The 15023-nt window shown below is 44.2% G+C and overlaps 2 protein-coding genes across 2 annotated transcripts in view; both read left to right on the top strand.

Moving 5' to 3' along the window:
* LOC122868808 (CREB-binding protein-like) overlaps positions 1-5201 on the top strand; it is a 43631-nt gene extending 38430 nt beyond the window's left edge. The window contains 5 exon segments of the mRNA XM_044181126.1: positions 406-573; positions 811-972; positions 1489-1770; positions 1884-2614; positions 2616-5201. Of these exon segments, the coding sequence (XP_044037061.1) occupies positions 406-573; positions 811-972; positions 1489-1770; positions 1884-2614; positions 2616-4191 (2919 nt within the window). The 3' untranslated portion in view covers positions 4192-5201.
* A 505-nt stretch (positions 5202-5706) lies between these two features.
* Positions 5707-14955, top strand: trap1 (TNF receptor-associated protein 1). Its single transcript, XM_044181131.1, has 18 exons — positions 5707-5910; positions 6913-7095; positions 7204-7286; positions 7388-7528; positions 8502-8573; positions 8724-8884; positions 9077-9186; positions 9280-9353; positions 9900-10055; positions 10405-10525; positions 10634-10703; positions 10834-10981; positions 11147-11332; positions 12257-12395; positions 12509-12594; positions 12852-12997; positions 13109-13181; positions 13989-14955. Exons 1-18 carry the CDS (start codon positions 5790-5792, stop codon positions 14088-14090), a joined length of 2172 nt encoding a protein of 723 aa, XP_044037066.1. The 5' UTR covers positions 5707-5789; the 3' UTR covers positions 14091-14955.
* Positions 14956-15023: the final 68 nt, after the last annotated feature.

Genomic DNA, 15023 nt, shown 5'->3' on the forward strand with positions numbered 1-15023 from the left:
ATGCCTTTTACCAGTATTAATATACTTCAAATCACCCTCTCTGTCTCTGCTGACAAGACAAATAGTATTTATCAGCCACTGTGTCCAGTCCACAAGTGTGCAGCATAGCTCCCCCTTGTGTTTGGTTCAGGTTATTGTGAAAATATGATAACAAAAACTACAATTCTAACCATTTTAGACAATATATAGTTAAATCATTTAGGCTAATCTTTACAGTACACTCCAGTAGGACTGCCCCCCCCCGCCCATTTTCTTTAACATTTATTTCAGTGGCAAAATGATCTTTCATTTAAATTTGTCATTAAAAACTGTTTAAAGTTTTAAATTCAGCTTAATAAATGTTGCAGACATTCTCTTTAAGAGCTATGTTACTATGTTTCCTGATGGAAGACTGTCTGTGTTCAGGACATTTTCAAGCAGGCAACAGAAGACAGACTGACCAGTGCCCATGAGCTGCCGTACTTTGAGGGTGACTTTTGGCCTAATGTACTGGAGGAGAGCATCAAGGAACTGGAGCAGGAGGAGGAGGAGAGGAAGAAGGAGGAGAACACGGCCTCCTCTGAGACGACAGAGGTGAGTTAGATGAATAGGTGGATTGAGTATTTTGAAATGGGTTTTTACAAAAGGAATGCTCTTGTAACAGCCTGGTGCTTAGGCCTCTGTTTCACCCCAGATTTTATCATCCTCAAGTCCTAATTATGTAAAAGCTTTCAGCAGTCACTCGGGCGTTCAACCACTCAGCTTAATTGCGTAACCTCATCTTGCCTGTTGTGCAATCTCTGTTTCATGTTCATGTCTATCTATTTCAAGGGAGCCCAAGCTGACAGCAAGACTGCCAAAAAGAAGAATAACAAGAAAACCAACAAAAACAAGAGCAGCGTCAGCCGAGCCAATAAGAAAAAGCCTGGGATGCCGAATGTAGCCAATGATCTGTCCCAGAAGCTCTATGCCACGATGGAGAAACATAAGGAGGTGGGAATCCCTACTATAACAGATTTTTCTGCAGTCCATTCCTAATAATTTACAAATGCCATTCAACCTTTTTTTTTTTTTTTTTTTTACAAGATTTATTTAATTTAGCCTACATTGAGTAAAAAAGTCCATTGAGGAGGTATCCTCATTTACAAAGGTGTTTAGATGTAAAACAATGCTTGCAAACAAAATAGCTAATATAAAAACATTACAGCAACTACACTTGATATTTTTAAGCCAAGCTGGTTGGTTGGCATGGGTGATCAAATATTTGCTCGGAATAGGCTTTTTCTCTCAATCGCACATGTCTCACGGTACATCCTATAGGCACATCTAGGCACATGAGTACACAAGCACACAACAGGACCCATCGGCTTTAGCAAGTAGTGCAGATACTTACATCCCATTTAGGAATTGCCTCCAGCAATTTATGAACTGAGAGTTAGGAATTTGTTGTAGCACACTTTGACTGTCCTTACAACTAACCGACACGTTTCCCCTTCATTCTACTACCAGGTGTTTTTTGTTATCCACCTCCATGCTGGGCCAGTCATTAACACCCTGCCACCCATCATGGACCCTGACCCTTTGTTGACCTGTGACCTGATGGATGGCCGTGATGCTTTTCTGACTTTGGCCAGGGACAAGCACTGGGAGTTCAGCTCACTGAGAAGGTGCAAATGGAGCACGATGTGTATGTTGGTAGAGCTGCACAACCAGGGCCAGGACCGCTTTGTGTACACCTGCAACGAGTGCAAGCACCACGTAGAGACTCGCTGGCACTGCACCGTTTGTGAGGTAGGGAATAGTGGCACTTTACAGATATGTTTTGAAATCTATATCTGTATCAGTTTTGATTTCAGTTTAAATCTTGACTTAACCTTAATGTGGTCTTCCTTACTTGTCATCAGGACTACGACCTATGCATTAACTGCTACAACGCCAAGGGCCATGAGCACCAGATGGTGAAGTGGGGGCTGGGTTTAGACGATGACAGCAACGGTCAGGGTGGAGAGGCCTCCAAGAGCCCTCAGGAGAGCAGACGTCTCAGCATCCAGCGCTGCATCCAGTCCCTGGTCCATGCCTGCCAGTGCCGCAATGCCAACTGCTCTTTGCCTTCATGCCAGAAGATGAAGAGGGTGGTTCAACACACCAAGGGCTGCAAGCGCAAGACCAATGGTGGCTGCCCTGTGTGCAAGCAACTCATTGCTTTATGTTGTTATCACGCCAAGCACTGTCAGGAGAACAAGTGTCCTGTTCCCTTCTGTCTCAACATCAAGCACAAACTCCGTCAGCAGCAGCTGCAGCACAGGCTCCAGCAGGCTCAAATGATGCGCCGCAGAATGGCCACCATGGCTGGAAGGGGTATGCCCATGCCATCTCCACCTACCTCAGCTGCCCCTGACACCCCCAACTCTGTGCAACAGCCTCATACACCCCAGACCCCCCAGCCCATGCCCAACCAGCCCCAACAACAGCAGCCACCAAACCCTGCCAGTATTGCCCAAGGCTTCCCTAACAATGGCCGCAGCAGCCAGCCCCCAACACCAGTGCCGCAGGGCAAACCAGGGCCTCAGTCATCCCCTCTCCATCAGCAGCAGTCCCCTCTGCCTAACATGCCTCACCAACAGCAGCCTCAGCCACCCACAGCAGCAGCAGCAGCAGCAGCTGGCAGCCCAGAAGGTGGCCAGACAGATCGAGATGGCAGCCAAGGCGAAGCAACAACAACAACAGCAGCAGCAGCAGCAACAGCAGCAGCAGCAGAATTATGCCAGGAATGGGATGCCCATGAACCACCCACGAATGATGGGGCCCATGCAGGGCCAGATGCAGATGCCACGGGGCCCCCAGGTGATGCAGGCAATACAGCAGGGCCAGTGGGGTCCAGGGATGCAGAATCCCATGCAGAATCCCCAGGGTCATCAGCAACAGGTCCCTCCTCAACAAGGCCCCATGGCCCCTCAGCAGGCTCAGGGAACCCCCATGCCCCAGCAGGGCCAGCTCATGCAGAGGCCCATGATGCCCCAGCAACAGGGTCTCCAAATGCCTGTGGTCATGCCTCCCCAGGGGCCCTCACAGCAGGGCATGACACCACAACAGCAAAACATGCCACGGGGCATACCTGGTAACATTGCTCCGAGTGCCCTGCAGGACTTACTGCGGACCCTCAAATCTCCCAGCTCCCCCCAGCAGCAACAGCAGGTCCTCAACATCCTCAAGTCTAACCCCCACCTCATGGCTGCCTTCATTAAACAGAGGACAGCCAAGTACCAGGCCAACCAGCCGCAGCAACAGCAGCAGGCACAGCAGCAGAACCCTCAGGCGATGCTGGGGTCCCAGGCAGGAATGCAGGCCATGGCAGCCATGGCAAACCAGGTGCAGAGGCCAGGGATGGCACCTCAGCAGCAGCCTCCTCAGCAGGCAGGGCCCCAGGGCATGGCAAACATGGGTCCCCAAGGCCAGATGATGAATGCTGCTCAAAACGGCAATCCCCAGCTGTACCGCAGACAGCAGCTGCTCAGGATGCAGCAGATGCAGCAGCAGCAGGCACAGCAGCAGCAGGGAGGCATGCCTCAGGTCCACGGTCAGTTCCCCCAGCAGCAGCCAGGGCCAGCAAGCTACTCCCAGCTCCGTATGCAGCAGCAAATGGCTATGCAAGGAGGTGGGGGGCCCATGGGACAGCTCCCTCCCACGTCCCAAATGGGCCAACCTGGCATGGGCATGGATGGGCCCCAGAGCCTCCTCCAGCAGCGCATGCTTCAGCAGCAACAGCAGCAGCAGATGTTAAAGCAGCAGATGGGCTCACCAGCGCAGGCTAACTCCATGAGTCCACAACCCCACATGCTCCAAGGCCAAGCCCAGGGAGGAGCTCACTTACCTGGCCAGACAATGGCAAACACCCTGGGAAACCAAGTACGCTCCCCAGCCCCAGTGCAATCGCCCCGTCCGCCTTCGCAGCAGCCCCCGCATTCCAGTCCTTCCCCACGGATACAGCCCCAGCCCTCACCTCAGCACGGTGCACTCCACTCCAGCTCTCCCCACCCCAGCCTTGGAGGCCCCATGTCAGGCTCCATGGAACAGGGACACATGGGAACACCGGAGCAGAGTGCCATGCTCCCTCAGCTTAACACACCAAACAGAGGGGGGTTGAGTAATGACATGGGTATGGTGGGTGACACGACGGGAGACACGCTGGAGAAATTTGTTGAAGGATTGTAGCATTTTGTGACAGAAGAAAGGCCTTGTTCTGTGTTCAGCTGAGAAATTTTTGTACTTGCTGATGTAAAAAGCTAAAAGAAATACAAACAAATGAGTCATATGAGGCCTACAGACTGTGAACTTTCCTTAAACCAAGGGACTGCTTTTTCTTCCAACACACAGAGTGATTTAATAATTGCTGTTGAAAAGAAGACAACAGAGACGCAAAGAATATATTTTTGGTTCAGACCAGCCATGCAAGAATTTGCCCTGGTCTTTGTGTTGTTTTAAGTTGTTTTTCATTTGTTATGCTCTGGTATTGACTTTTTTAACAAAACTTCTCAAAACAAAAAAATATTTCATTTTATTATTCAATTTTTTTTATTTTGTACCTTTGCAAATTAATATCGTATTTGTGTTGAGAAGACTGTAAAATTATTTGTCTGGGAATTTTTTGCCAGGTTTCACCTCTTGCTCAGTGTCTCTGTTCCTGGCTAATTTATTCTAATATGCCATTTTTCGAAAGGACTGCCTTTGGGGAAAGCCTTAATTTCTTTCCTGTTTGCAGAGTCTATTGGAGATTAATGTATTTGTATAGATCTAGGAACTCTTGCACACACCCAAACACAAAAGGCAGGTGTAAGAGAAGCCTGCATTGAAGCTTGTTAATGTTCACAGGTGCCGGAATGTTCTTTTTACTGGCTTGGGCCCAGAAATTGTCTTGCAGATGTTTAAAAAATTGCTTAGTCTCTCCCTCAGTCTAAAGAAATTCTCATTAAGTCCTGAACCTCTTTTGCCTGTGGTGGGAAATTAACTTGTTTGACTGCTGATTTGTGTTCAGAGAGTTTTGTGCATCATTTTCTCTCTTGCATTAAACTTGAATTGATGATGAACTGTTCTCTAATGTAAATCATGCAGCTAGACAGTACTGTAAATATGCAGAAAATTAGAATGAAATCACTGTACAAACTGGTTCAAATGGCTCATTTCGTACTTATATACCATATTGTTAAATAAACCTGTGTGCCACAGACTGCTTCTATTTTTTTCTGTTTGGAGAGAACTCTGTTGTGGTTAGCATTAGGATTGCAACTAGTGATTATTAGATTAATTATTTAGTGTATAAAATATTAGAATATGGTAAAAATCGTCCATCACAATTTCCTAGAGCCCAAGATGATGTCCTTTTTTTGGTCTGAGAAACAGCCTAAAACCCCAAGAGATTCTGTGTACTATGTTTACATAATTCGAAATATTTTTGATTTTATATCGTAGTTAAAATGACCACTGTTTGACCTTGAAGGGCAAATTATGAAATTAAATTAATCCACGTCAAATAGTAAAGGATGCTAACAAATAAACATATTACGTATAAATAGGATTTGTAGGATTTTTAATACATATTAACGAAATGAAACCGTGCGTTCACATATTTTTTTCATGAGATGATTTAACGTTACACAATGGGTAGAATAATTTCCACTTCTCATCAGGCAGTGTGATGGACGCCCTACTGACGTCATTACAAAGCGCAGTCGCGGGTCCTGCCTGTGCCACCGTCGTTCAGCGTGTGTCCCACGGTCAGTCGACCTGTCTAGTCTTATCCACCTTATGTCATCATGTCTCGCTGCCTCGCGCTGGCTCGGTTCGCCCTCGGAGCCTCTCAGAGGGCGAACTCACGGCTAATGTCATGTGCACGAGGGCTGAGCAGCCAAACTATCTCGCGCTCCTTCGCTGGAGGTAAGCTGTGTTTGTTAGTCGGCCGTGTTAGCCTAGCCGGCTCTTTGACAGCCACAAGATCATAGTCATGTAAACTCTGCTGCGGCCAAATGCTTCATTTACCAGCCTGCAGTTTAATATCACGAGCCGCTAGCTTACTTAGAAACCACATAACCGCTACACATGAATTTAAATTGATGGGTTACTTACAAGACTCAGTTATTGCATCATTACATCAGACTGACCCACAGACTCTGTGGACTGAACTGATTGTCAGTGTCAAGTGATTTTATTTTTCACTTTATAGCCCAAAATATATACTGTCTGTAAACACTACTCATGACCATATGTATGTTGGGGAGTTGATGATTGCTGTAATATCTTTTATTTCCTAACTGGCCCTGACGCGATCCCTTTTGTTACATGACTCCAGTGTCTTGCTCTGTGCAGAAATGTCATCTAAAGGTCAGCTGAAGCTAATATAAAATTTCGTTTCACAAATCAAACAGGTATCTCCCAAAGTTACACTCTTTGTTATACGAAATTCCCTCTTTGCAATACTATCCCTCCACCTCTGCTCAGCAAGGAAGCACGGTCTGTTGAAGGACTAAAGGGATTTTCTGTGCTTAAAAAAAAAACGTTTATGGCTATTTTTTGTATGAAAATAGTTAGAAATGAGAAAGTTTAGAAGATAGAAAGTTGCTGCACTCTTGCTTTTCATTTCTCATTGGTGAAAATGAGAGACAAGAATAACGCTTTGTTTGCAATCTCTTTCCATGCATTGTTTTTGTCTGAGCTACTCTTAAAGGTTTCTCCTGTACTTTGCTGTAAATAAGATAAATATGTCTTAGGCTTCACTTTTTAGCGAATTACTTTTTACACTTAAACTGGATCTTAACTGGATCTAGATTATTCTGTAAATATCAGACTTTTGATGAATAGAGGGTTTCAAAAAGACAAAAAAGTCAATGCCACAACTTTCTTTGTGAAGCGGCCACACCAGCTGACTCCTTCTGTCATCAGACTTGCAGGTTGGGCAGCAGCAGAGGTGGAGCAGTCGGCCCAGAGTCTGGAGCTCCCAGTGGTCCTGCCTCGGCTTCAGCCAGCAGTCTTACTACAGCACCCAGGAGGCCGAGAAAGAGCCTGAGAAGGAGCCTGAGGTGGAGCCTCTGCACATCATCATCAGTGATACAGAGTCTGTACAAGGTGCTGTAACAGCTGCAGACATAATTCTCCTTGAATGTTACAGCACATAGCTGATCATTTGTTAGATTTAAGATCATCTGAATGTTGTTCTACCCCTGATCCATGCAGGTAGCTTCTCCAAACATGAATTTCAGGCTGAGACGAAAAAACTGCTGGACATTGTTGCCAGGTCCTTGTACTCCGAGAAAGAGGTAAGAGGGTTTGTGAGAGAGACAGAGAGATTTCAGTTTATTAACTCTAACTCTCCCTGTTCTTCTCCGGCTGATTCGTTGGCTCTTCCACATCCCACCAGGTGTTCATCAGGGAGCTGATCTCCAACAGCAGTGACGCGCTGGAAAAACTGCGCCACAAACTGATTACATCAGGTGGTGAAACAGCTCAGATGGAGATCCACCTACAGACCGATAGTGCCAAGGGAACCTTCACCATTCAGGTATACCCATGACTATGTAAGATGTGCAGTCTGCAAGAATAATGGTTGATTGGTATTATTCTTTTTGACAGATTTGTGTGTTGTTGGTCTTTCAGCCCCATGTAGATTTTTGGGTGAACATAAAACATTATAGCCCTTTTCCACTGCAGGAACTATATTTTGTTTCCGCTGTTCTCTGCACGGTATGAGGATGAGTTCCTGGAGCTAAACTGTGGCACTGTTCAGGAGGTGATACTGCAGTTGACAGCAGTGCTGTGATTGGTTAAAAATTTGTGTCATCACATTACAACAAACACAACAACAGTAATCAATGTTTACGTTACGTTATCAACGTTTTTTCAATCATATTAAAAATTATACCATATTATCGTGAACGATATGATATGGCACACCCCTAGTCGAGGCTCTCACCAGTATTAGTGGAGAGGAGGCCATTCAGAGGGAGCAGGAGTTACAAGTTAGGAACGTAAAGGTGGCCCAGAAGATCTCAGAAATTGGGATAAGAGATTGTAGATAATGCGTGCAGTGGACCAAACCAAACAAACTATGAAGTGGTTTGTTGCTTTTGAAGCCATTTGGGGCTACCCAGTGGCTTGTGCCGGTCCCAGCAGTGTCCTGGATTTAGTGTATAAATGGGAAAGAAAACCATAAACCAATATCAACATCACTTCTTCCATTGATTCCTTTCTGCACAACGACTTACTTCCCTCCCATACCACACAGCGCAAAAACATGACATAGTTGGTGCCACTGTAGCCTTTTAAATTAAATATATCCAAAATGTCTCTGTTTGTAAAATACAGTGGAAACTCAAGGAAGAACCAGGTTACTGCAATGGAAAAGGGCTTCTAGTGGACTCTGGTTCCTGGTCTGTTTTTGAGATAGATTGCCACCTGGTGGATGAATATCACACAGCAAGCTATGATGTCTTTTTTTTTTTTTGAGTGACTGGGATTCTCTGATCTCTTAACAGGATACAGGAGTGGGGATGAACCAAGAGGAGCTGGTGGCCAACCTGGGGACTATCGCCCGCTCCGGTTCCAAGGTGACCGTTGTAGTTTTTCTTCAACAGACTCTCAACTAGTGTGTCAAAACGCAATAAACAATCCGATCAATCGATCCGTTCACATCTATGAATGTCACACTCGTCACTCGATCATTCTGTCATAATAATCATCTCTTTCCCTCACCGCAGGCATTTTTGGATGCCCTGCAGAACCAGGCGGAGGCCAGCAGCACCATCATCGGTCAGTTCGGGGTGGGATTCTACTCTGCCTTCATGGTGGCTGACCGTGTTGATGTCTACTCCCAGTCCGCAGAGCCCGGCGCACCCGGATACAAGTGGTCCTCAGACGGGTGAGAGGGAGGGATGGGATGCTGATGAGAGTGATGAAAGAAAGTCTTTTATTTCAACATCAAGAGTAGGAAAAGAGAAATTTCCTCAGTGTGATTATGTTCTACAGAGGAACAAAGAGCGTATACATGCATCTGTGAAATGACTCTAACCAAATATGATCCTCAGACATTCTCTGTCATTGTCTTCCTCAGCTCTGGAGTTTTTGAGATCGCTGAAGCCAGCGGTGTTCAACAGGGAACAAAGATCGTGCTTCACCTCAAAGACGACTGTAAGGAGTTTTCCTCGGAGGACAGAGTTAAAGGTACAACTGCCTCAGTGGCTAAACCATAACTGCAGTAGTGAAACACATTAGTGCATCACACCGTATGATTACAAGTTGTTGTATCTCTTTCAGAGGTTGTGACAAAGTACAGCAACTTTGTCAGCTTCCCCATCTTCCTGAACGGACGGAGGCTCAACACTCTGCAGGTGAGCCTCTCTATCCAAAGACTGTCAGTGAATGAGTGCAAAGATTCACAAAATACATGGTATGAATACAGTGGAATTGCTTATAACAAAAAAAAACCCATATACTCTGCATCGCCACATAATACCAGCAACCAAATTGTGGTGACAAACTACACGTCACTTGTATTGAACGTCAGATGTGGCTCAGGTTTGTTTTTGAAGCAGTTTGTAAATTTCATTAACTTCTAAAAATGAGTCAGTGACCTAAACATCTCAAATGGATTCACCTTTTATCTGAGTTTCCTTTCTGCACACGTTGTAACAAGATTCAGCCAAGATTCAATTTCTACCAAAGCTGATATTCTAAATGAGAAAAAACATTTCACTATTGCTTTCATGCTAATATTGCGTCTCTATTGTGAATCTTAAATATAGGCTTATTGACCGTTAATTATGCAGTCTGAGCTGAAGAATAAATCTAGTGTTCATCATGATCACGTGTTTATATGTAATAACATATACTTTGAAAGTTGTACATGTGGGATTTTTGTTGTTTGACCCCGTCAGGCCTTGTGGATGATGGAGCCTAAGGAGATTAGTGACTGGCAGCACGAGGAGTTCTACCGTTACGTTGCCCAGTCCTACGACAAGCCCCGCTACACGCTGCACTACCGCGCAGACGCCCCGCTCAACATCCGAAGCATCTTTTATGTCCCTGACGCGGTGAGGAGCTCAGAACTGGGTGTTTTTGGTTTGTGTGTAAAATGTTTGCGTACGCACAGCCACACCCAGTGACACTTTATTTTAACTGGAGTTTCGCTGCCTAGCTGAGGCAAAACCTCCCCAGCCAATTTAAAGGGAATGTTTCTCTTTTACATTTCCCCACTCAGCTAATCTGGGATTCAAACCAGCAACTTTCCAGGCTCCAAACCTGTCACTTGTATTGAACAAACCCTAAAATAATGCCAGCCTGTGTTAAAGAGCACGTTACGTAATTGTCTCTGCTAACAGAATATTATTTTCAGTGTTAGTGAGTAAAATGAAGTTTTATTAAGACTTTATTTGTCAACAGAAGCCGAGCATGTTTGACGTAAGCAGGGAGATGGGCTCCAGTGTGGCTCTGTTCAGCAGAAAGGTCCTGATCCAGACCAAAGCCACTGACATTCTGCCCAAGTGGCTACGCTTCCTCCGAGGTCTGGATCCTCCCGAGTGGAAACACACACTCATCTCTACTCTGTTTTTACATGCAAGGAAAGATTAGTGTTGGTTTGTCAGTGCTGAGCTAAACTGTGTGTGTGCAGGTGTGGTGGACAGCGAGGACATCCCTCTGAATCTGAGCAGAGAGCTGCTGCAGGAGAGCGCCCTCATCAGGTACAGAACCACCAAAATCTACATTTTTAGGAATATTTACTCTTAAATGCACAATGCATTTCTCAGTTCTCTACTTGTGCTCCAGTACTGATCCACTGATTAATTTTTATACTGTCACCTCTGGCTTCAGGAAGCTCCGTAACGTTTTGCAGCAGAGGGTGATCCGCTTCCTGCTGGACCAGAGCAAGAAGGAGCCAGAGAAGTACAACAAGTTCTTTGAGGACTACGGCCTCTTCATGAGGGAGGGCATCGTCACCACCCAGGAACAAGACGTCAAGGTGACTTTTCTTGGGGGAAAACTATAAAAATGCAAACAACTTGACAATTTTCATAAAGTCATGAACATTTGGTTTGCATTTTTTTTTTTTTTTTTTTTTTTTTTTTTTTTTTTTTTACAAATGTGTCTTGACTTTGATGTCACCCTCCATGCTGTCTCTGTACAGGAGGATATTGCAAAGCTGTTGAGGTTTGAGTCTTCTGCTCTGCCAGCGGGCCAGCAGACCAATCTGATGGAGTACTCCTCCCGCATGAAGGCTGGCACACGCAACATTTACTACCTGTGCGCCCCCAACCGCCATCTTGCAGAGCACTCCCCCTACTATGAGGCCATGAAACAGAAAGACATGGAGGTGAGAGGGCGGTAATGAGCAAAACTAATGTGATGTGTGCTGAGAAATTAATAAGGTGAAGGCACTTGCGACATGAGAAAAAAGTCTGTATTACCATTTATGTCCAGTTCAGTCCTCAGTCGCTTTCACACTTTGTTGCACTTAAGTTGTGGTCTGTTTCATATTCACTCTGACTTGTTACAAATGAACCAAGAGGTGTAAACATGAAGTCATATGGACTGACAGGTAACTCTTTCATTGGACCTTTTTGGTGATGTCATCCTGCATATTTATCCCCTCTGGTGTCATAAAGAGCTTGTAAAGATAAGTGATTATGAGAGTTAGTAGTTGAGACTACATCTGGGCCGTAATTTTATCTTTTGAATTCATACTAAAATCACATATCAAATACAACACATTTCTCTGGTTGGTCTACTTTCGCTTTGACATCACTAAAGAAGCGCACCAGAGTCCAATCGGAAGTGGATTCAGACCCACTTTTTCAGGCTCTGTCTCGACCTGATTGTTTGGTCCACGTCAGTTTGAATGACCGCTTTCGCACCAGTCTAAACGATCCTAACCAAACAGGCACTAGAGTTTAAACCGGATTAAACAGGTTGTGATAGCACCCCTGATCTTATGCCTTTATTGCTTTGCTAAGTTGATATATGTAAAGATGTAATATATTTAATCAGGATATTTTATACAAAATCTTTGTATAAAATAACTAGTCTTTGCTTACAGCAAGAATCTAATTCACTTTGAGCCTTAAACTTTAATGTACTATATTTTACTTCATAACACGTTAGATTATTAATATAATAGTCAGTTGTCCTTATCAGTAAAAGAGACTGATAAAATGTCACTGAAAAGAAGATTAAAAACTGGTCAATGTGGATGAAAACTGCTGTGGAAATTACATGTGTGCCTTTCCCGCGTGTGCAGGTGCTGTTCTGCTACGAGCAGTTCGATGAGCTGACGCTGCTCCACCTCCGGGAGTTTGACAAGAAGAAGATGATCTCAGTCGAGACCGACATCGTGGTGGATCACTACAAGGAAGAGAAGTTTGAGGACAGCAAGCCTGGTCCGCTCCTCTCTCATATCTCCAGTTAAAGCTGAGCAGTGTAGCAGGACAGCTCTCGCTGTCATGGCTGTAGTCCTGACTTCCTGTTTATTATCTTGTTTCGTCCTCTGCAGCCTCTGAGCGTCTGACGCAGGAGCAGGCCGACGACCTGATGTCCTGGATGAAGAATGCTTTGGGCCCCCGAGTCACCAACATAAAGGTAAAGATAAGACTGTCTAGGATTCTGAATTTCATAGGATGGTTTCCAGTTGTTAATGAAGTATGTGTATTTAAACTGAAAGCCTCAAATGTTTTTTCCTGACAAGAAATCAGCTCAGTTGTGAATTCAAATCATTCTGCAATTGTTTTTTTTTTTTTTTTTTTTGTTTTTCATGTTAACCGTCATCGAAAAACGTCTTAAATGTAACTTGTTGCAGACAAATTGCATACTAAATATTTTTATCATCTGGCCTCCAGCTGACTCCTCGTCTGGACACCCACCCGGCTATGATCACAGTGCTGGAGATGGGTGCTGCACGCCACTTCCTCCGCACCCAGCAGCTGGCCCGCACCGCTGAGGAGAGAGCTCAGATACTGCAGCCCACACTGGAGATAAATGCAGGGTGAGAGAGAGGGGTGGGTGTGTGGTGGGATGGATTTTACTACATGGAATTATTACTTTTAAATAATGTGCGTTTGTGTCCAGCTCTCACTGCTTTTTTACCATCTGATAGACATGATCTGATCAAGAAGATGCATGCACTGAAGGACACAAACTCTGACCTGGCTGGACTGCTACTGGAACAGGTACTGTGGGTCACAGCTGGATATGAAAAACATATTTTAGTAAGAAGGCCTCGTTATCTGCTCCAGGATAATGAGGCAGTTTATGCAAACTCTAAACTTCTTCAGTGTTTACCCATTGTCTTGATAAATTCAGGGTAATGTATGTTTCCACAGCACAAATTCCAGTCCAACATCAAGATGACGTCATACTGTTTCTCTTTTCTGACAGAAATACTGTTTTCGCTTCCATGCAGAGATTTTTCGACCACATTTAAGTTATTGGCAATGAAACTCAACACTTCCTGCATGGATGTTTCACTTTTAAAGCATTTCAGTGGCTCAAAAGGCATAATTGCTCCAGCTCCTGGTAGGCTTTTAACTTCAAACATCTGCAGGAAGTGTTGAGTTATTGACAAAAGCTTAACAGCTCCCACTGAGTAGAAGTGATTGGAATGAAACTCAGTTTGACACGTTTCTGTTGTATTGATGGAATAAGTGTCGTGGAAATGCACATTTACCATGCGAGGTATTAGAGTACAGGTGAGCACCTTCCCTCAGTGTTTACGATCAGCCTTTATTTGTTTGTACCGGCTATTACTTGAGTGCCAGCTTGTATTTCCGGTAATTTATTTATTGTCAGAAGTAACCGTTCTGGGACAAATGTGACTAATATCATGAATCAGTTTTTACAGTGATAGATAATTGCATATTTTCTATTCTGTCAGAATGTAACTTTTTGTCAGATATTGTCTCTTAAAGTGATTTGTTAATTGGATTGAAGTCTATCAGTGCAGTTTTTTACATTTATTTCTCTATATAATCTTTTAGATCTATGACAACGCCATGATCACAGCAGGCCTGAACGATGATCCCCGACCGATGATTTCCCGCCTGAACGATCTGCTGGCTAAAGCTCTGGAGAAGCACTGAGAGCTACTCACAGACATGAACAGCGCAGACTGACTTGGTTTCGATGACAGTGGTCTGTAGACTGAAGCATCGACAGCAGCTGAAGGACCTACAAAGCTGGAGAAGTGCAGCCTTTGGTTTATCTGCGGCCATAAAATCACATTTCTTTCCCCTCTGGAGTACTTCATCCCCCTTATGGAGAGCACATGATGGAGTGAAGATGAACAGCTGGAAGCTTCTCCATAAACTCTTATGTATTTATGCTCTGTGTTCAGCCGTGTTTCAAATGGTATTATTATCAGAGGATATGTGCCATAAAGAAGGTGGTCATGGTCACACTTGTCCTTTCACACTCCAATCATGCCTTGGCATGTAAAAATGGAATTTTTCTGAAATTGCAATCTTGGTTTCAAGACCAGGTACTGCAAAAATAAATGAATAATCTGGATGCAAACCAGCACAAATGATGTAGAGGGAAAGCAGGAAAGAGGTTTGTCAGGCCAAGAGTGTGGAAGTAAAACTATCATTTCAAAATATCATGTGTAACAGCTAAAGATACATGGAGTTTTATTCTAAAGTGATCAAGGTTCAATTAGAAATACAAGACGTCCTCTCTGCTGAATAGAGCTGTTAAGTTTCTGTTCTCTTTTCTTTGAGCCCTCCACATTTAATATTTTATGTTCACTTTTGTTGTTTATAAGAAACTGAATACCTGAAATGTGGGAATATTTCATGTAATGAAATATTTTTGAACTGGGTCAAATGAAAAATAACTTTCGCAATTTGTATATGGTAGATGCTGCAAATATGACTTGTCAACTGTCAGTGGTCAAACATGGATTCTCAACAGGTTTCATTGGTATTAAAGTACTTAATATAAAATGGATTTAAAATACTGTATAAGCATTTACTGTTGGTAGTCTCCTGTGTGCGCATTACCAATAAGGTGAGTAA

The sequence above is a fragment of the Siniperca chuatsi genome, linkage group LG21, assembly GCF_020085105.1.
Source record: "Siniperca chuatsi isolate FFG_IHB_CAS linkage group LG21, ASM2008510v1, whole genome shotgun sequence".
NCBI classification, from domain to species: domain Eukaryota; kingdom Metazoa; phylum Chordata; class Actinopteri; order Centrarchiformes; family Sinipercidae; genus Siniperca; species Siniperca chuatsi.